This window comes from Stylophora pistillata, chromosome 3 (genome assembly GCF_964205215.1).
Source record: "Stylophora pistillata chromosome 3, jaStyPist1.2, whole genome shotgun sequence".
Lineage (NCBI taxonomy): Eukaryota > Metazoa > Cnidaria > Anthozoa > Scleractinia > Pocilloporidae > Stylophora > Stylophora pistillata.
In genome coordinates this window covers 45017904-45039454 of record NC_142521.1, presented here as the reverse complement: position 1 = coordinate 45039454, position 21551 = coordinate 45017904, and the positions used below count along the sequence as shown (strand labels likewise).

General features: G+C 36.8%; 2 protein-coding genes, 1 long non-coding RNA gene and 1 pseudogene across 3 annotated transcripts; 3 read left to right on the top strand and 1 right to left on the bottom strand.

The window, feature by feature from the left end:
* Positions 1-852: 852 nt before the first annotated feature.
* Positions 853-3188, top strand: LOC111345341 (melatonin-related receptor-like). The gene is made up of 2 exons (XM_088751533.1): positions 853-1468; positions 1811-3188. Exon 2 carries the CDS (start codon positions 1811-1813, stop codon positions 2801-2803), a length of 993 nt encoding a protein of 330 aa, XP_088607659.1. The 5' UTR covers positions 853-1468; the 3' UTR covers positions 2804-3188.
* A 2552-nt stretch (positions 3189-5740) lies between these two features.
* LOC148736341 (kappa-type opioid receptor-like) lies at positions 5741-7266 on the top strand (annotated as a pseudogene).
* A 179-nt stretch (positions 7267-7445) lies between these two features.
* On the bottom strand, positions 7446-9876 carry LOC148736340 (uncharacterized). The gene is made up of 3 exons (XR_015998495.1): positions 9831-9876; positions 9510-9575; positions 7446-8678 (listed from the first exon to the last, which is right to left on the bottom strand). It is a non-coding gene; the product is annotated as an uncharacterized LOC148736340 (long non-coding RNA).
* Positions 9877-10239: 363 nt separating this feature from the next.
* LOC111345337 (DNA-directed RNA polymerase III subunit RPC4) lies at positions 10240-20860 on the top strand. Its single transcript, XM_022952619.2, has 14 exons — positions 10240-10459; positions 11619-11655; positions 11837-11921; positions 13737-13780; positions 14135-14165; positions 14374-14527; positions 14732-14819; positions 15397-15451; positions 16050-16176; positions 17409-17557; positions 17820-17945; positions 19272-19357; positions 19840-19900; positions 20271-20860. Exons 1-14 carry the CDS (start codon positions 10384-10386, stop codon positions 20382-20384), a joined length of 1233 nt encoding a protein of 410 aa, XP_022808354.1. The 5' UTR covers positions 10240-10383; the 3' UTR covers positions 20385-20860.
* Positions 20861-21551: the final 691 nt, after the last annotated feature.

The following is a 21551-nucleotide window of genomic DNA, read 5'->3' as shown; positions in this document are numbered from 1 at the left end:
AATGCATACACAAACTTTCCACGTTGCACACGTAGACGTGTTAAATGAAGAGAAATTGCGCTATATACAAAGAAAAGGCAGAAACTATAATTTTCTGCTGAAAATTAACGCAATTTGGTTGCGGAAAACATGGACCTTGTGAACAGAAAGTTAATTTTTTATAGCAATTGTGAGCTTAAGGATGCGGAGGTTGTCAAGCCTAAAAAATTGGAAGCGGAAAATACTTTTCCCTTTCAGTAGCAGGGTGAATAAAATTCCACATATCCAAATACTCGTGACATTTGGTGTCATCATAATGATTAAAATTGCTTGTAACTTGAATTTATTTGTCAAAAAATGTATTTTCTGCCCACATGTATTGATGAAGATGTTTTTCAATTAATGAAAAAAAGAAGAGTTAGAAAAAAGGGAAATTTACAATACAAGTTGATTACAAATTGACCCTTGCTCACCATAGAGTCTCCAGTAGCTCAGTGGTTAGAGCATCCGACTAGATCACGGAGGGTCGTGGGTTCAAGTCCCATCTGGGGCTCGGATTTTTCTATTACACTAAAAATTGTTTCATCTCAACAAGTTGACTAAAGAAGAAGAAGAAGAAAAAGACTAAAAGCGGAACAAAGCGAAGTCGAGTAGGAGCCGCACAGGTAAATGAAACACACAAGTACCGAAAACGTACAAATATAAAAATAATTCAAATAACTTTCTTAGGCCGGTGACACGAGGTTGATGGAAGCCCAATAGTCCATTGACAGCTTAAGAGGTAAGACATATGCAAATCGGCGTCTTCCTTGGCGGGCAACAAGGTAAATAGTGTGTAAAAAAGAAGCCAAGCGAATTGACGCCGACAAGTGTTTTCTCGAACAAGGTAACGTAGGAAAATGAATTACAAATGTTCTTCGTAACTATTCTGAACTATGATATGATAGTAAGGCGGATTACAAGATTAATGATTATGGTAATGATAGTGAAAATTTATGATCATGATAACCATAATGATTGTAATATTAAAACAAGAAAAAACAAAACAGAAGCAGTACAGAGAGGGTGAAACAATTTTAAGTTTACAGTTTTATTTCAAACGCCAAGCATCAATAGAGTTTCATCCGAAGAAGAGCCTGCGTGGATTGCTTACATCTGTATGGGATCAAGAAAGCATTCAATGATACAAAAGTAAAGAAGTGCACGTAAGAAGACTGAAGCAAAAAAAATTAAGCCGCTATAAATAGCGGTTTATTTAGACTTCATGTGATCGATCTGGAAACACACCATGTCCGCAATCTACATTTGAATTTTCTCGTTCACGATGAAAATAGTAATACGTTAAGTTTCGCTGGTGCGGGTATTTACGTATTTCAAAGATATTCATTCAAGTGAAAGAAATTTCAAGTTATTTTAACTATACTACCTGAAATGCTAACGACGTACAGCGATAACATCTAGGACATCTCAGATCAACGAACACCTCGAGGTAATGTGATTGAAACGTTTCTTTCAGCCATGTACGTTAGTAAAATCTTTCTGTTTCTTTACTTCACCAAGCTGAAATTTATTGGACAAAATTCTTTTGGGATTCTGATTCAACATTAGAAACACTCCCTTTTCCCAACTTAGTCCGTTTAGTCGCGTAATTGGAATAAAAGCTAAAAACTGAACGATGACCTAAATAAAGAGAAACCAAATAATATATGAATAAAAGAGGAAAAACCACAAACATGGAAGGAATGTCTAATTCCATTTTTTAAAATTTATTTACACATTTATACAGTTACCACATTTTATTTCCTTACATAATCATCTATTTTCTCACAAGATGTCAAACTTTGAGCTACCAAGTCGAAGCCTACCTGTTGTTATTACTGAGGCAGGTATTTGCGTTGTCCTGAACATTACAAGCATTATTGGAAACAGTCTGGTTTGTATAGCAGCATACAGAAACCCAAACCTGCGATCAACCACAAATCTGTACATTATTGCTTTAGCAGTCAGCGATCTCCTCTGTGCAACAATAGAAATGCCTTTAGCGTCTACAACACTGATCATTGGAAGATGGGATTTCAGTGATGTATTATGCCAAATTCAAGGTTTCGTTGACGGTTTCACCACCTACGCGACTCCTGCAACACTTGGTTTAACAGCGATTAATCGCTACGTAAAAATTGTGAAGACGAACCTCTACAAAAAATACTTTTCACCCCTCAGATCCAAAATTTGGCTGTGTTGCGTTTGGACTATTCTTGTGCTTTACATTTTGACTGGTCGAGCCACAGATTTACTAAGTTTTGAATTCGTTCCTGGTTTTGAAGTATGTGCTCTTGGTTTCGCCGATATGAGAGTTCAAATCGTTCATTTTTCCATTGTACTTGGATTGTTTTTCATTGTACCGCTATTCAGTGGTATGTTCAGCTACTACAAAGTAATATCCAGTACCCATCAACATCAAGAGAACACAAATGCATCACTCCATTCCAGGGATAATTGTGGAGGAAGCAGTTCTTTGAAAGAGATACACGTTACTCGAATCCTATTGTGCGTGGCAGCTGGATTTCTGTTTTGCTGGATACCAATGTGGGCATTCATCCTTTGGAAACGTTTCTCTCCAGAAACCTGTTCTAGAAGAGTAGCACTTCTCGTAACATTTTTTCTTTTTCTGAGTGCTACAATAAATCCTTTTATTTACGCTTTCACAAACTGTAACTTCCGAAAAGAATTTCGCAAACTGTTGTGCTGCTGTCATGCATCAAACGAAGTTGCCGCAGCTGATATTAACGAAATCAGAGAGATGGAAGACGAAGCAAATGTGTAATCAGTTTTAAAAATGGCGTCAGGATTATTGTATTTTCATGTGCATTGTAAATAAGCCCTTCTTAGCTTCGACTTTGAGTTAAAATCTTTATTCCTCCTTTCCTTGTTGCGGATGTATAGATATTTTGATCACCTTTTTTGGTCAACACTTGAACTTTGTTTGCAGAAGCACTTTAACAAATAGAAACCAGCCAAGTTTGATTGGGATAATTTTTCGTCACGCAAAATAGAGATTGTTAACGGAAGAGGACGTATATTTCCGTTCTTTACGACAGAAAAGCAAAAGCTTGTCGTTAGTTTTGTTAATCGTAAAAATCGAGGCTTTGGTAATCAAGAAATAGGTTGTAATGCGAGTTAATTTAGGATAAAAAATAAATGTATACTTATCTGATGGAAAATTATCTGCGTCTACCTTATAACTCCCATTTTCGGTTCCTTTGATTGGGCATCCGCGAATGAAAAATGTGCGCCACGTAAACAAAACTTATTTAACTCAGGTAATATTGCTATTTAGCATAAAGAACTGATACTTAACATGGAAAACATACTTTGTTGGTATATGTACGAAAAAACTCATTGGGTGAGAATGGTTCTCGCTGGAAAGGAATAGAATGAGTCCGGCACGACTGTGGGTAGAAAACGAATGGTAACCGCAGAAGCGATTTTTGATGCGAATTTTCATCGCGCTTTAATATTCCATTTTCGTGCAAATAGTGCATCAATGTTTTCTGGGTTTTGAAAGATAATTGGTCGAGAAATATTAGAAATGAAGTTTTGTATTAAAGATGATAGATTTTAGTTATATCTCTCGAAAAAGAAACATAGCAGAGGTTAGGTCAGTATCTTAAAACAATACCTCAACTCAAGCTAGTGCACCTCTATTTTCATATTTGGACTTGCAAAGGAAATACCTAAGTAAGTAAGTTGAACTTTATTTTATTACCTGGTGACTGGATAACGCGCCTTGGTGGCGAGACTGATTACATACTAGTGGTGAGTTTTACCGGTGGCGAGGTGACTGCTGATATGTCGCTCCAAATAAAATATCGTTCGAATATTGCCGATAAATCGCCTGTTAATGTTTGTATTACTTTTGCATAGTAATATATCCCTAGTTTTCAACGTCTCTACAGAACTGGTGGAGGTTAGAAGTGAAATTCTTAGTGGTCACCGCAGTTTAAAGGGCGTATTTTGGGCTTAAAACTAAAACACTGTTAAAGTTTCAGTGTATTAAAATACAATTTTCTCCTGACGTTTTTGTTTGTTAAGAGACCATGAGTTGTTCTCTTGTTTGTATTCAGTAATTTTCTTGTTTGTATTCAGTAATTTTTGCTCATTAGGATTCCGTGTGAATATCTCCTTTGCCGATTTTACACAAACCCGCTAAGAGGAGGTCATCGCGTGATTGCTTGCTGCCAGATTTAAATTCGATCAGGTATAATCTGTTTCGCTTTTTTAGCCTTCAGATCAACAACACACAAAAACTGCCAACCGGGCATGGGCGGAATTAACAAAATTGTTTTTTACTTGTTCATTACAGATTGGAAAACGACAAAAGACAAACCTCATCCTAAAGAACGTAGGTTTGTTGGTTCCAAATGGACATTTCATGATTTTAACATAACCAAATTCTTAGTTGTTACCAGGCTGAGCGAGTGATCTTTTTCGGCCATGTGTGTGATGAATTTTGTTCTGAAGGTTGTGAATGGGAATCGTTTTCATCCTATCGATTTCGACGAACATTTTTCAGTTATTTTGAGAAGGAACCCTCAGATTGATTGTAAGTGTTCGACATTTCGATTTATTTGAACTTTGTATACTTTCATTTTGCTTTATTTTGCTTCGCGTTTGCAAGTTTCGATTGTGTAATTTTACTTCCAGAAACATATTTGTATGCCGTTTATTTGATGAACCTGGATTAAAAGACTCTAAAATTAACCGATTGATCCAGCGGCTACATTGTTTGCGTAAACCGTCCCCTTCCAATTTAACAACTTTTGCTTCCACGCATAACGATTCAAGATGAGGAGCGAGTTTATATCACTGCTTTATTTCTATCTCATTTCAACAAGGTAGGATGAGAAAACTATCTGTTTAAGAGATTACGTTTAACTGTTATTCACTTCAATAACTTTTGAAATTAATAAACAACACCTTAGATTTGATACCGACTCACCTTAAATCCAGGGTGGAGCAAGAACAAGATACAATATTAATCGTATTATGTGCACGATCCTTCGCGGTAAAGCACTATTTAAGCAATAGTGAAAATCAGACCTGAAAAAAATTCAGGCCTGTACGGGATTCGAACCACTGACCTCTGCGATACTAGTGCAGCGCTCTACCAATTGAGCTAACAAGCCAACTGGGAGCAGGCCATCAAAATTAATTCGACATAAACCCGTAGATGATAAATCAAACAACAAATATATATGAAATACATATATATGAACTGCGGTTATGAAACGTATATGTGCACGATCCTTCGCAGTAAAGCACCATTTAAGCAATAGTGAAAATCAGACCTGAAAAATATATATTTGTTGTTTGATTTATCATCTACGGGTTTATTATCATCTACGGGTTTATAATATATATTTGTTGTTTGATTTATCATCTACGAGTCATCAGTCATCATATATATTTGTTGTTTGGTTTATCATCTACGGGTTTATGTCGAATTAATTTTGATGGCCTGCTCCCAGTTGGCTTGTTAGCTCAATTGGTAGAGCGCTGCACTAGTATCGCAGAGGTCAGTGGTTCGAATCCGGTATAGGCCTGAATTTTTTTCACGTCTGATTTTCACTATTGCTTAAATAGTGCTTTACTGCGAATGATCGTGCACATATACGTTTCATAACCGCAGTTCATATATATGTATTTCATATATATTTGTTGTTAGAATATTAATTTATCTCTTTTATTTTCAGAAGGTATTATGTCAAACTTAGAGCTACCAACTCAAAGCTTATCTGCTGTCATAACTGAAGCAACTAGTGTATGCGTTTCGTTGAACATTATAGGCATCGTATGAAGCACGATCTTCGCAGTAGATAGCGCTATTTAAGCAATAGCGAAAATCAGACCTGAAAAAAATCAGGCCTGTACGGGACTCGAACCACTGACCTCTGCGATACTAGTGCAGCGCTCTACCAATTGAGCTAACAAGCCAACTAGGAGCAAGCCGTTAAGTTGATTCGTAATAAACCCGTGAAAGTGATAAATCAGATACAATGAAATATATGAAGTTCATATATTTTGAACTGCGGTATTAGATACGTATGATGCACGATCCTCGCAGTAGATGGCGCTATTGCTTAAATAGCACTATCTACTGCGTGAAAGTGATAAATCAGATACAATAAATATATGAAGTTCATATATTTTGAACTGCGGTATTAGATACGTATGATGCACGATCCTCGCAGTAGATAGTGCTATTTAAGCAATAGCGCTATCTACTGCGAGGATCGTGCATCATACGTATCTAATACCGCAGTTCAAAATATATGAACTTCATATATTTCATTGTATCTGATTATAGGCATCATTGGAAACAGTCTGATTTTTATGGCTGCATACAGAAACTCAAACTTGTGAACAACCGCCAACCTGTATATGATTGCCTAAGCAGTCAGCGATCTCCTCCTTGCAACAATAGAGATAACATTAGCGTCTGTAAAGCTGATCATTGGAAAATGGGTCTTTGGCGACTGCTTATGCCAAATTCAAGGCTTTGCTGACATATCCGCCTCAAACGTGACCCCAGCAATTTTTGGTTTGACAGCAGCCGGTCAACCGCTACATGAAAATTGTAAAGACGACCCGCTACAAGACGATTTTCTCACCGCGTAAATCTAAGATATGGCTGAGTTGCTTATGGCTTTCCCTTGCACTTTGTCTCTTCGTCGTCCGAGTCACAAATTGGCTCAAAATTGAATTTTTCCTAAGCTACGCAGTGTGCTCATTTGATTACCCAACCAGTGAAAGTCGAATCGTTCATTATTGCATCACTATTGGATTACTTTTCTTTGTACCGTTGTGTATCGGTATTTCGTGTTGTTATAAGATATTTTTAAAAATCCATGACCATCAGTAGAATGTAATCATATCGCTACAGAACAGGAATGAAAATGGTGTAATACGAAACTCAGTGAAAGAAACAAACATTACGCGAGTCTTGTTCCTTGTGGCCGCGGGATTTTTGTGTTGCTGGATACCAATGTGGGCACCAGTCCTCTCGTTTCGTTTTTCCTCAGAAACCAGCTCAAGAATTTCAGCCGTGCTAGTAATGTTCTCTTCTTTTTGAGTGCTTCAGTAAATCCCTTAATTTACACTTTCACAAATGGCGAGCTCAGAAGGGAATTTCGCAAACTGGTTTCTTGCCGCCCTGAAAGGCCGTTAACTGTTCTAAAGGAAGCTGCCGAGTTTACTTCGTCTCTCGGAACGGAAGCTAGCTTTTAAGCCTTTTAAATTTGTGTTAGAAAATTCGTCTTTTTTTAAAGGCCGGGGCGGGACCTAAAGTATGGAACCTAGAAACGATGTTTTTAAAAGTAAACTTTTTATAGAGAGAGAAGCCTGAGATTTATTTCTGAAATTTTAAACTTATATCTGAGATGTAAAGTTTTATTAAAAGGGTCTCAATAAGGTGACGGCTTTTACGGCTAACTGTTAAGATCATTCCATTATTGTTACAGTGTAACCAGAATTTTTTTTAACGGTTTACTTATTTTACGACTATCGGTTAAAATATGTTAGTTTGTGCGCCTAAAGTCCAAATTTTTTGGCCGTTGTACGGCTTACTCTAATAAAACCTTCTAAGTATGGTACACTCTGAGATAATAAGTATGTGCGCAGGGAGCTCAGTCTTGCGTAGATTTTTATTCTTAAATGAATAAAATACAAAATTACCGACCTGTTATGGTTTGTTTTAAAGTGTTCATTTAGCTGATTTTTGAAAGACAGAACTAACAAAAACAAACAAACAAAAAAACATGTCATTGGTAGAAAGTGGTGATGTCCGCGCCCATCCGATTGCACAGGTTATTTCGCTCGCACAAATTAGTTTGCACAGGGTACGTTGCTCATACTGATCAGATTCGTTTGAGTATATGGCATATACCGATCGAATTCGCTGGAGAACGTTTCTCGTACTTGTCAGATAGGAAAAGTATATTAGTTGCGCCAGTTTAATTCACTGGGGCATGTTAACTCCCACCAATCAGATTCGTAAGAGTGTGTTGCTCTACCAATCAATTTACGCAGGGTATGTGGCTTGCATAGACTAGATTACACCCAAAGGGTTGATTGCATACTGACAGAAAATAATGAAAGAATTAATTTTCTTTAATTTCGAAACTAAATATATCATAGTTTTGTGATCACCGTCTTTTTTTTTTTCGAAATTTTGTTGACCCCGACATTTTCAACTGAACTTGTTAAAGTATGTAATTTAATGGAATCTGTAAGGCGAGTTACCGTTTAACCTTCCACGTCTTCACCCAACTTTTTTTCTCAAAATTCTCATCCTCGTTCGCTGCGAGTCATTGAGTGCAAAAACTCCGATCCGCCTCATGCGAACTGACCACTCGCTTCTCCGTTAACTCTATCGAAATGTTATTCAGTGGCTCGTTGGTTTGTTTTTCCAATTCTTTGGAGCTCCCACCACTTGTTAAACCAATGGGCTTGTGATCTTCATGGTTTGGTCGAAAAGAACAATCTGCACACCATCAAGACTGAGTGCATGGTAGTTGGGCATCACTTGAAGCAGCATCAAGCTCTCTTCTGATTGGTGACAGGTCGTGTCATCTGTTCTTGTTTATAGTAAGATTGTTCCGTTTGTTTTCAGAAGTCATAGTATATCTCCATAGTCCTGTCTAGGTTGATCAGTAAAACATGTAAAAATACTGCCGATTGTTTTCAAGGAGCAGCTAGTGAGCAGCTCGTGAGCTTTAAGAGGAAGTTGGTGATTTGAGAGGGTTATTCAACTCAGGAGAATAATCAAAACAAACAACAAACTGTTATGGATAGAAATAAAGTCAGCTTGCTCAAAAATATTTAAAAAGCTAATGGAGGGGAAGCTTAGAAAATTGAAACACGCGTAATGTTTTGTTTTGTTTTGTTTTTTTTTCTTGAGCTGTTAATTATAGTTTTTTCTCTTTCATTTTTTATCTGGTGTTTTATCTTACCTGGTTGGTCGAGTTGGTCTCGTTCTTTCTCGGCTCGTATTTAAGGCATTTATTTTTGTTTTCGTTTTCGCCGTTTTCCAAGGAAAAATGAAACCTCTCATAGCCTTACGTGTGAAACTCAAAACAACTTTGACCTGTCTTTCACGTCAGGGTTCATAGGAGGTGATTGATATTGGTTACTATGGTAAAGATCAAGTTTAAAATTGAAAAACAGAAATCGATACAATAGACGGTAAAAAAATAATAGACAAAATAAACACTGCTGACGGTCAGTCGAGGCAAGCAGTAAAGAAATATTCAATATTGATCTAGCAAGGATACAGAAATATATGATAAAAATTAAATCGTAATTACTGTATCTTCAAAATAAAAGGGTTTTTCTAACCGAATACTGTAGCCGGTAATTACCGTCGATTACGACAAATAAGAGAAAAAATACGTGTGATTAACTATACATCTTTAAAAGAAAAGAAAGGAAATCTACATATACGAAAAAGATTAGTTGATCATTGTACTAACCATCATTTTAAACAAAAAAGGGGAGGCCAGAAATCAAAGTACTTGAATAAACGACTATGGCCAACCCTAATAAAGGATGAAAACAAAATCAGTTAATCAGTTCTAAATGATCACTCCAAACTTCGAAATAAATATCAAAACACTGTCTACGCATTTTCTGTTTGTTTATCTGACTATAGATGGTGGAACTGAATAGCATCCGGCAATTTTGAAAGTACCGAAAAATGCAGTTGACGGAAAATAGAAAAACAATGTAATTTTGTCATATAATCATGACATTTAGACATTCATGTCTAACATATGAAAAAATGCTATACTTACCAACCCTAACTGAACGTTTTTATATTCTAAAGGTGTTGTGGAATTCCTAAATATCATGATCTCATCTTGGTGGTGTATGATTAATTTATTATCTACAACAGCATCGTGAGACAGGAGACTTTTCTTTATGTTTGATTGGATAATTTGGTGATGTAAGTAGCTTACCGTAAACGGTTTCTAAAGCTGACATTTTGTGCGCTAGCTCTTCGTAAGAGCGAATTGTTTTGTAAAGCTTTACATGCTGCTTTATTGGTTGTTTGTTTACATTTTCCGCGTTTCCATCCCGGCTATCATCAAAAGCATATTCTGCTGTTGTGCAACTTTTTCAGGAAAAACTGAAATGGAGATAACACTAGCCAAGATTTACATGACAAAAATTATTTGAAAACAGTAACCGCTGGCCAACACAATAGACATCGTATTTCCAATATGGAAGAAAGGTTGGAGGAAGGAGTTTTTCAAATCTTTGGGAGAAGGTAAGACCAAGAATTATCGACCATTCGATGAACTGATAGGGGGAAAATGAACGTTTTGTGAAAAAATAGTAGCAGTGATGTCTGGTAACGATGGCAACGCAGAGAAAGAGGTACCGGGTAGCTCAAGAAAGACTCCACTCCTAGGAGCAAGAGGTTTGTGTTTAAGCTTACTTCACTAAAGAAATTGTCGCTTGTAGCAGGGTTTCCCGTTCAGTTCATTACTGACATCCCAAATTAATTTAGAAGGTGCTAAATTCAACCAAACGATAGAAAGATATTTTTTTAATCATCTAAGTTGTATGGTTTTTCTTTTTTGTTTTTTTGAGAAACTTCACGAAGTTGTGGCTCTCTTAATTCCTTTGGAAAATGGCTGAAACAAACAAAACAAGGTGCCCTGATGCTCTTTGTTTTTGTCATGGAAGCGGACCTATCCATGCCATGTCACACGTTTTGTGTGCCATCTTACGTCCTTTTTAACTGAAATCCTGTCAAGGGTCACGAATTTTGAACGTCAGAGCGCATTTCAATTGAGTATTTTAATACCAAAACCAAAGTAATCATAACCTACCTAACGGAGGACATCACAATTAAGGAGCCAATAGGAGGGCAGTGAAAATCAGGGAAACTGCCTGAAGGGTAGAACAATGCAAATGGTGAAGTCACGATGGTTTTTGCAAGTTTTCTGGGCTTAAATCACATATATGTAGCAAAATAAATCAAAACACTTACTAAATAATTAAAGATTACTCTTGCCTCTAGATTGAAAATTGCTCTGTATACATGGTAGAGTTTGGTTTGTGGTGATCGCATACTAGGTTAATTTGTTTTTTGTTTGTATTATGTTTGTATTTATTTTTTAGTAATTGAACTGAGTGTGCTGCACAAGTTTGATTTGAAATCACCAGTACAATTTCAGACCAAACTTGCAATGACATGAAGTTCAATTACCACTTTGTTACATGCATTATGAAATCGCAAAAATTATTTACTCAGATACTGTATTTTTCAGTCTATATAAATGTTTTGTTGATCCAGTAGTGAGCTGGCTTGTAGGAAGTTGCAGAAGTTGCTTTTCATTTCCCTGCAATTTGATTGGTTTCTTTACACAAGCAACAGGTGGTTGTATTTTAGTAACACTTCGTTATTAGCCAGGAAAAAGATTCAATTTAAGTGGTGAAATTGCACTAATAGGAGCTAATCAGATTACAAGGGTCACCTGTAATTTCAAAATGGATTTACTTTGACTGGAATTGATCTTAAAATTGCAACATTCAATAATCTTGAGCTCCCCTTTTGATATTTTTTCTTGCAGCATTATTGTCAAGACAACTAAATAATACATCCCCAAGGTATGGCTAATTAGAAAATACCTGAAAAGTAAATTTGATTAATCATGCAGTCATTTTTAAAACTGCATATCACTTAAAAATAACCTTTATAAATAGATGTATGTGAGAATTTTCAATAATCTTTGAGTACAACTGTATAATCAAGCTGTTTTGAGTTTATCTATACTTTATTGTCCTACAGTCCTGGTAGACTACCGTCACTCAGACCAGCTAGAGATTTGACCCTTGGAGCTACGCCTAAACTTTCTTTCAGTTCAACACCAAAGGTGAATCTAAATGTGATTTTGATGTACATGTAAATTTCAAATGGCAGTCTTGTGTACTAGAAATTATCAAGCTTCAAAAAGCAAATTCAAATTTGCTCAGAGAAGAAACTAGTAATCATGCAAGCAATATACAAAGACTTATGTTTTTATGGTTGAGTTTCTCCAATGCATGTGGTAGAATAAGAGGCAAAGTACATAATTATACTTGACTTAGACCACAGGCAGCCCAAGCTCACTACTAGGAAAGCGGACGTGACTCTTACTGTGTTGCGCAACGTTTTATATTTACAAAGGTTTGTATGGGATGTTATTGGTTTGCCTTAAAAGAGAGAAAAAAATGTCTTGTTTTGAAATAAAATGGGCTTACCATATTGCCTTGTTGTTTTCTTTGTTGATTCCTCGCGTCTCAGACCATTTTGAAGCGTTTTCGGCGAGTTAGCGCTATGTTGGTGTTCAACTGCTAAAAGAAAGACAAGGCTGGAAACCTATGTTAGAAGTGTCCGTCGCCCGAAGCGTATAATTCCGCCAAAAAATTACCACCAGTCTTGATTCCTCCAGAAAATCAAAGCAGAGATGTTGCAGTTCCATTTCCATTCACTCGATTCCCAATTCCTCCCACAGATCTTTCACTAGCGATGCTTTTATCTCCAGATCAATCGGCTTTCCAATTTCAAATTTGGCTGCTTCAAACATTTGTGGGCCCATTTGCCGATCGCACAGTATGTTGGGTAATAAAAATAAGCCCAGCAAGGGTAGCCAGCGGCCTGCAGTCCACAAACAAACCAGTTAGCTCCCCTGGTCCCCTCGAGAGGTTTTGTGAAGACCGCATTGTTCTGATCACACATTTCCATTCGATGTTAATTGATCGATCAAAACAATGTGGTCTTGAAACCTCTCGAGGGGACCAGGGGAGCTAACTGGTTTGTTTGTGGACTGCAGGCTGCTGGCTACCCTCGCTGGGCTTATTTTTATAACCCAACATACTGTGCGATCGGCGAACGGACCCACAAATGTTTGAAGCAGCCAAATGCGAAATTGGAAAGCTGATCGATCTGGAGATAAAAGCATTGCTAGTGAAAGATCTGTGGGAGGAATTGGGAATTGAGTGAATGGAAATGGAACTGCAACATTTCTGCTTTGATTTTCTGGAGGAATCAAGACTGGTGGTAATTTTTTGGCGGAATTATTCGCTTCGGGCGACGGACACTTCTAAAATAGGTTTCCGGCCTTGTCTTTCTTTTAGCAGTTGATCACCAACATAACGCTAACTCGCCGAAAATGCTTCAAAATGGTCTGAGACATTAGGAATCAACAAAGAAAACAACAAGGCAATAAGGTAAGCCCATTTTATTTCAAAACAAGACATTTTTTTTCTCTCTTTTAAGGCAAACCGATAATATCCCACACAAACCTTTATAAATATAAAACGTTGTGCAACACAGTAAGAGTCACATCTGCTTTTCTAGTAGTGAGCTTGGGCTGCCTGTGCTTAGACCAGCTTATCCTTACCCTGTGTGTATTCAAATTTTCGATTATTGTTTCTTATTCTGCACTGGGAGTAGGGCTATAAATTTTTTTGTAGAAAAAAAATCTATTTTATTTTGTTTTAGCAATTATAAAATTACAGGCTGGCTATATCAAGAGAAACTGAGTTATTTTTTCATGCATAAGCACTGTTATTGCAAGTTTCAGTTTCACTTATAAAGGCTGTGCAATTCAATGTTAAGTACTATTTAATTTCATTTGTTTAAATCTACTCTGAAGTGGTAATGCTTCCTTTTTGTTGTTTAATATACCTTTTACTCAAAATTTCAGAGAACATTTACTCCAAATATACCCACCAGGAGGATCAAACAGGAGTAAGATAGCAAAATTATGAATGTTAATTAATAGGATCAAGTGGAGTTTAATTTAGACTGGGATCATATAACATAGCTCTTAAGAAAAATGAACCAGTCTAACATGTTAACTGAGGAGTGTGATCACAGAGGGAATTTTATGACAATGTCCTGTTACAAAATACTACTGGGTAGAAAATCCATTAAGTGCTGAAATTGGACTGTTGATATTACTTGGACTGATTACATGGTTTTATGAGCATCCCTTATTTGCTTGGACTAGCTGTGCAAACATAACCAAAAAGGTACAAACCTCTGTGATATATTCTTTTTCTGAGTGGTTAATTCTGTTCTTTGTTTATTGTTCCCTTTTAGACCAAAAGAGGAATCTGTCAAGTCACCAGGGGTGAGGGTTAAACAAAGCTGGAGTAGTTTTGAGCCAGTTCCCAAATACATAAAATTATTTATTCACCTTTAAAAGTTGTACCTGCAATAAACCTCTACATGTTGTAAATGTCAGATTGCAGAGCATAGTTCTCTAAATTACAAAAATGTTCAAGGTGCATAACATAAAATAAACAAGAGAGATACTTTTAATGATATTTTTTTGTTAGAGGTCAGAAGAGAGAAGACAACAAGATGGAGGAAGGGGAAGAGGACGAGGAGAGGGAAGAGGACGAGGCAGAGGGCTGCGGGGCAAGCCTAACGTTATCCAGGCTTCTTCAGTTTTTTCAATGGGAGTGGGCCCTGTGGAGAAACAGAGAATTGGTAAGCTGATACTTATTGGTTACAACTTTAATTTGTTTTTATCAAAGGAAACTGACCCATTACTATACAAGAAACTACCAGTAGATCAAGTAGGACCTTTGGAAAAATTGTGGTACTCTTAATATCAAGTCTACATGTTCATCATAGCAAAGTGCAATAATTGGTACTATCATAATGATGTTTTGATTTATATTTCAAATCCAGGGCAAGGAAGTCCTATTCCAAATTATGGTGCATCTGGAACAAGGGACAGTCATCCTGTTGTAACAATTAAGAAAGAAGGGTACCACAAGTAAGTCATTCTTCTTCCAGATCAGTGGTTTCAAAACAAGCTGGCGACCACTGGAGTTCTTCTGGCTACTTGATTGTATGCTGCCAGCTACTCTGGTCATAACAGTCTGCTCGTGACAAACAATCTTGGCGTTATCACAGCCGCCTACTTTTCCACAGTCGGCTGCCTACTTCAAAACATTTTGAAACCCCTACCAGATATCCAGCTAAAAAAGGGTAGATTAAAGCTACGATCCTCTTCTGTAAAGGCCAAATCAATTAATATGTCAATTTACCAAAACATTTGTGTTTTTATCAAGCCATATCTCATTTATGCCATAATCTGGCCCTGGTTGTTGAAAGGAAAGTTCCCTTTTAAACAATATTACAGCGGTATTACATTTAAGTGTCCTGTGTTGTGCCATAGACATTCACAATTAGACCCCTGGAACAGGTAACCAGTTTACTATACAATTCAGAAAAAAACGTTATCATGTTCATGTTGCCACTAATATCTCCCAAAAGTTGGAGGGTTGTCTTGCATGGATTGTTAAGACACCATCTTTTTAAACAAGACAGACATAAAATTGATATTTCAGGGGTGATGATGATGAAGAAGAATCAAGAAGAGTTCTCAAGATGCTAGAAACAAGTGTAAGTCTCAGAGTGAAAACACTGCATGACCACTGTAGCCACAGCATGGTCATGTAATTATAATATTTTTGTACAAACTTCCACTATTGCAAAAAGGTCATTATGAAACTGAATTGCAAAGCAACATCTGAACTCAATAATGATAATTATTCAATGTTATAACTATGTTAAACTTTATGGATGCATGTAAAAGTTGATTCAGGGCTAGTAGTCTGACCTTAATGTTGAGAACAGTGGAGCCAAAGAGGATATTAATTTTGAAAGAGCATCTGATTGGTTAGTAGGGTGGCAAAATTGTTTTGATCAGTCATGCTCAATTGAAAATTGCTCGAGAACATGCAGACAATTCACCAGTGAGTCTGGACTTGAGGTTTGTGACCCAATTTTTTTGGCCTTTGTCAAAACATAGTTTTACAGAACATGGGCAATTACATAATTATATAATATGACAGTTTTTAGCAAAATTTTGCGTGAAATCATCTGAAACTGTATAATGTAATATATGTCGAAAGATAACCCATAGGTCTGATACAGAACTGGAACTGTAAGGTACTTTACATGCAGTCACTTGTGACTGTTTTTAATTGCTGGTAATCAGGGGGATATCAATGATGATATGGACAGTGAATCTGGCATCATGCCGGTGCAATTGCCATTGTCCTTCCATGCAATGAGGATGGATGAAAAGCAAGCTGAATCTACCACCATGGAGGTTGACATGAAAGGTGTAGTATAATTATTCATTTGTTTATCTATAATGTGGCTCTGTGTGTGGCAAAGTTCACAGCAATTTTTACAGACATCAAGCTTGGTTTGAGCCAGGCTTCATAGAACAAGAAAGACAGTAATTTTTTTTTATTTTAAACACTCAAAGAAGGCCTGAAAAATTACTGATCATTGCAGTATGCAGGATGCTTGTCTTATATGAATGTAATTTCTGGCCAAGCTTGTAGTTCACCACCAAATTGTCTTAGGTAGTGGAGAGTTGCACTGCAGAATTTGAAGGTGTGGGGTTTCTTTCCATGTTGAAGACTCCTGAGGCTCACATGCTTGTGATATTGCACTGGTAATCTTTCTTAATGATAGAGGCTGTACACTTGGTGCGTGTAGGGTCCCCACTCTTGGAGGTCTCAATCCAGGTTTCAGAAGTTTGTATTTTATTTTCTGGAGTAGGAAAATCCTAGAGAACTATATCATTGGTGTCAGCTTTTTATTTTACGTTACATCACAGGTATAGTATTATTATATATTCAATAATTATTCTTTTGACAATGAAAAACTGCGATAAAATATTATAAAGCATGACACGACGTTTCGACGTTTCCAGAACGTCATTATCAAGTAAACTAAAATAATAAAATCGAGTATATATATAATGAAGCGGTGAATAAATTACAAAACGTTAAAAGTTAAACAAAGAGTTTAGCCCTAATGGAATCGCTCTGGGTGTTTAAATTGGGCCTTATTGTTCTTATGTACAACATTTCATAAACAAGACAATCCCATTTCGTGCCGCATTTTTTAAGCATTCTAAACTGGCTCTCATTGAGTAAGTCAATGTTCCCATGGGCATCTCTCAGGTGGCGACCACCTGAGAGATGCCCATGGGAACATTGACTTACTCAATGAGAGCCAGTTTAGAATGCTTAAAAAATGCGGCACGAAATGGGATTGTCTTGTTTATGAAATGTTGTACATAAGAACAATAAGGCCCAATTTAAACACCCAGAGCGATTCCATTAGGGCTAAACTCTTTGTTTAACTTTTAACGTTTTGTAATTTATTCACCGCTTCATTATATATATACTCGATTTTATTATTTTAGTTTACTTGATAATGACGTTCTGGAAACGTCGAAACGTCGTGTCATGCTTTATAATATTTTATCGCAGTTTTTCATTGTCAAATGTTTTACCAAATCTTTACTTATTCGAATAATTATTCTGTTGCAAATTAGTGAAAAGTGAGCCCATGGATGTCGACAGTGTTGATTCAGGAAAAGCTTCTCCAATGGAAACAGTGAAGAAACCAGTGAAACAAGTAGCAGTGAAGAAAGAAACACAGGATGAAACAAATCTTTCCAGTCTCTTGTCAGCAGCATCGATGGTATGGATGAAACTAATTACACGATATTTTGAAATTATTTGTCTGATCACATGCATGTACTTTACTAAAGTCTCTTTGTTGTTTGAGTAATTTTGCCCGGTGTATCTCTAGATTATCTTTATGGAGTTGAACTCTGTTATTTTATCTTTGTATTATGAATTTTTCCCTTGTTTACACAATATGGGCAGGTGTATAATACATTTCTATTTTTCTCTGTTAAGCAAGACAGTGAACCTTGTTGATAAAAGTTTTTTCATTTCAGGGAGAGCGTAAGTTATTATTTTTTCAATTTCCTGATGTGATGCCCATCAAACCACCTCCCAGTGATGAAGATGAGCCAATTACTGCAGAGGGAACATCCAGTGAACAAACAGCTGCTCCAGAGGAGGTTGGATTGTATTCTAAATGTAGTGTGGCTGATTGCACTAAGAGATCCCTAGATTCAAGTGTGACTTTTACCGCAGTTTTTTTTTTTCCATTTGGATGATACTAGGTTTGAAATTCGTTGAAATTTGGAAGTGTATGTTCAAAAAGTTAGTGAATTTGTAGTTAGTCTTTAGTTACTGAAAGCGCTGCTAAAAAAGATTTTAAGTTGTTGGAGTGAAAAAATGAAAAGTAACAGGCAGTAGCAGTGTTTGATCAGCTAGTAATGAAACAGTCGTCAGCTAAATCTTGTTCTCCTTTTCTTCCAGCCCTGCATACCATAATCTAATCACGAAAATGTCTAACTGATGAAATTTAGGCCTAAAACTAAAAGCATTAGAAATTCCAACTCGCAAAACAAAAAAAAAACAAAGATAATTAAATGGGGTAATATTTTCCAGGGCGGTTCCTTATCAGCTTGACAGAAGGGAAAGTTACCTGCCCAATGTTAAAATAAGCTCGCATGTTTTTTTTATTTTATTTTTTTTCAATTTTTTTTTCGATTTCCGCTTTCGAAGTGAGATTTAAATCGGGCCGTAATTTGTCTAATTGGGAAGGGAAGTGGTTTTTCTTGTCCATCAGGCTTTTTTTCCTGTAAGGGGGCCACCTACATTAACGTTACATTTTATATTCCAGTATGTTGTTCATGTACATGTATGCAAGTATTTCTAAATGCAGCCCGATGCTTACGATTTGACTGCATAGAGTGCGTTCTTTGTGTAACTTGCAAAACTTTCCCCAGTAATGGTGATTTTTTTTTTTTTAATTTTTTAACTTGTATAACAGGATTAGTCGCGTTCCAAAGAAAAATCTCCACAAGCACTCGGTCGTGTCATATTTTCACACAATTTCAACCAGAACCTGTATCAGTATAACCATAGTTATCACTTTCTTGCGACAAACATTTGAAAGATTTGTCATTGAAAATTTTCAGGCAAGTTTTCGCAGAAGGTCGCGTGACCAATCTGAGAATAACTGCTTTCACGCTAATAACACTTGAAAGAATTCTGGAATGTGGCATTTTCCGACAAATTTTCTAGAGGGCGTGACCATATGAAAGACTAGAAAATAACCTTACCTGTTGAAAACAGTTATTTAGATCAGCTGGTTATAATCAAACAATACGGCTTTATACTAACCTCGTTGTCAAAGTTGATAAAGCTATTTAGCAAATAACCTCATAATCAACGGAAATTACCTTAAAATTATAAATTAAATTTCCTCGATGGATAATTGTTCTAATGTGATATTGACGTTCGTGTCTATAATTTGATCTATTCTTGCTTTGAAGTCTAAAGAACCTCAAAAGCTGTCACTCAAGAATGCATCCGAGGGTTATATCGGTAAACTTCAGCTTTTGAGGTCTGGTAAAGCCAGGTATGAAGAAAGAAAACTTATAATTTTGTCACTGTATCATTATTTTATGACTTTGAAATATAGACCATTTGCCTCCTAAATCTTTTGTGCACTGTCTTCAAGAACAAGCGAGCGAGCGCCGATGACGTGCCTACGCAAAGTTACGTCCGACGCAATGAACAACATTACCTATGAAGAGTCTCTCGTAACCAGCCAAACTTGAAAACATATGCAGAGTTATGAATTACCTCCCACTCCTCGTCTGCACAAAACAAATACAACACAAGAAAACGAAACAAATTGAGTCTAGAGAGATGTTTTTTTTAGTCAGTTTAGAACAACCAAACATGTTAAGTTGTGAGAGCTGATCGCAACGTAGTGTAAGGGATAAATGAAAGTGATATGGGTACCCCTTGCGTAAACTGAAAACAAACTGAGACGATAACGCAACAAATCTACAAAAATTTTGAAAAATATTCAACAGTGGAAGTTTGTCATTGTAGGTTGTTATTGGGGGATGTAGCTCTCGATGTAACCATGGGAACACCTTGTGGATTTTTACAGGTATAAATCTCTACTTTCTCTTTTGAACAAGTTCTCAATAGTGTGAAGTTTAACAAGTATTTCGGGTGTTCGAGAAATCGTAGAAAAGGAAAACCACGTCAGAATTAAAATTAGAGTAAGCATACAAGGCTCCTTGTGAAATCTTTATATGAGAGGAATTTGTCGTGAGGTGTAGAAACGGGTTTTACAGGTCAAGTACCTCTTGGATATTATGTGTAAGGAGAGCTCAACCCCTATAGAGTTTGCTCAACATGCTGAGGACTCCATATTGATTTCCATCACAAAAGAAAGATCAAAAACAGGCCAAAAGAAGAAAGAAACCAACCAACTATTCATTAAACGAACAAACTTGATTCTATTTTTTACTTAGGACGTCGTCGCTGTTCACACGGAAGACAACAGGTCAGAAATGGTTTGCCTTGGACACACAAATCATCGCCTGATATGCACTCCAGACTTTGAACATCTTTTGTCAGCATCCTAACTGTGCTCCATGCTTAATGAGAATGTCTCCAAAGGGAATGACTGTGGTCCTGGTCTGGCCCACCCAATATCGCTTTTTTGCGAACGACAACCATGTAATGTATTATACGAATTCAATAGTAAAGAAAAAAGGCAACAACAACAACTAATTAAAAGAATAGAAAGGCTAACTGTGGTTTATGAATTGTCTATTTATTTTGCAAGAGGCTTACTTTTAAACAGGATCTAACTATACAGTCCAATAACTTGGCAAAAATAACCAGACGTAAGCTTTTTTTTTCGAATAGCTTTTGTTGGAGCTGCTCATTTTATGTCTTCTATGTTCCTCCTGTAGTTACAAGACTCGTCATTTGATACGAGATGTAAGAGGAAGGCAACATTACACGTACAAACAGGAAGTGTTTTAGGCCTTTTTTATGATTTACGTGACAGCTTTTTAATCCTGTTTAATTGTACAAATAAAAGTGCAAAAACCAACTCTGGTCCTGTAAAAGACCACTGATTTCTGTTTAGTTTTCGTATTCCAACCTCCTTTTGAAGCTTTCTGCAAACTTACTCGGTGATACAGAGGTCGCAGAGGAAGTGAGGCATATGTATTGTACGTGTTCGTGATGTTATGCAGTTACTAAGCAATTTCCTTTGTTTGCATTTGTGTAAAATATCATGAGGCTTTCACTAATGACAAAAATTAATCGGTGTGACACGATGTTTGCCCTCAAGGCTTGAAACAAGCAGCCAGGCGCATAATTGTGTTTGTCGCGCTGCTGTCTGTGTCTTCCAGCAGTTAGTATCTCCTGTTTCAGTGGCTTTAACTTGGACAATAATCATCTCTAGTATCTGGGGGTATACGTGACCGGAATTGGAAAAAGCGATACGGAAACCTAAAACACAGGAGTACTAGACGGAAACAAATTGGCCTGTGCCAAGCTCGCACTGTAGAAATTAGAGAAAGAAAATAAGATGTGCCGCACGAAAGACGGCAGGGGTCAGGCAATAGAGAAAAACAAAAAAATTGTTTCCTTTCCACCCTCTTTTCTGCTCGACCCCACTGGTTGAGAGTCTGGAAAAGTCTAGAGATGTGTATAGTATGCCCCCGTGGCAACATTTCAAAGACTAAGGAATACAACATATTAAAAGACGATTTGAAAGTTATCCTGGGAGGTGTAAA

Bases quoted from the DNA above. Each gene is read 5' to 3' on its own strand.
- LOC111345337 (XM_022952619.2), top strand. From the start codon at position 10,384: ATGTCTGGTAACGATGGCAACGCAGAGAAAGAGGTACCGGGTAGCTCA. The intron at 10,460-11,618 runs GTTTGTGTTTAA...TTTTTCTTGCAG, and splicing joins TCCACTCCTAGGAGCAAGAG to CATTATTGTCAAGACAACTA. The intron at 15,452-16,049 runs GTAAGTCTCAGA...GCTGGTAATCAG, and splicing joins TCAAGATGCTAGAAACAAGT to GGGGATATCAATGATGATAT.
- LOC111345341 (XM_088751533.1), top strand. From the start codon at position 1,811: ATGTCAAACTTTGAGCTACCAAGTCGAAGCCTACCTGTTGTTATTACT.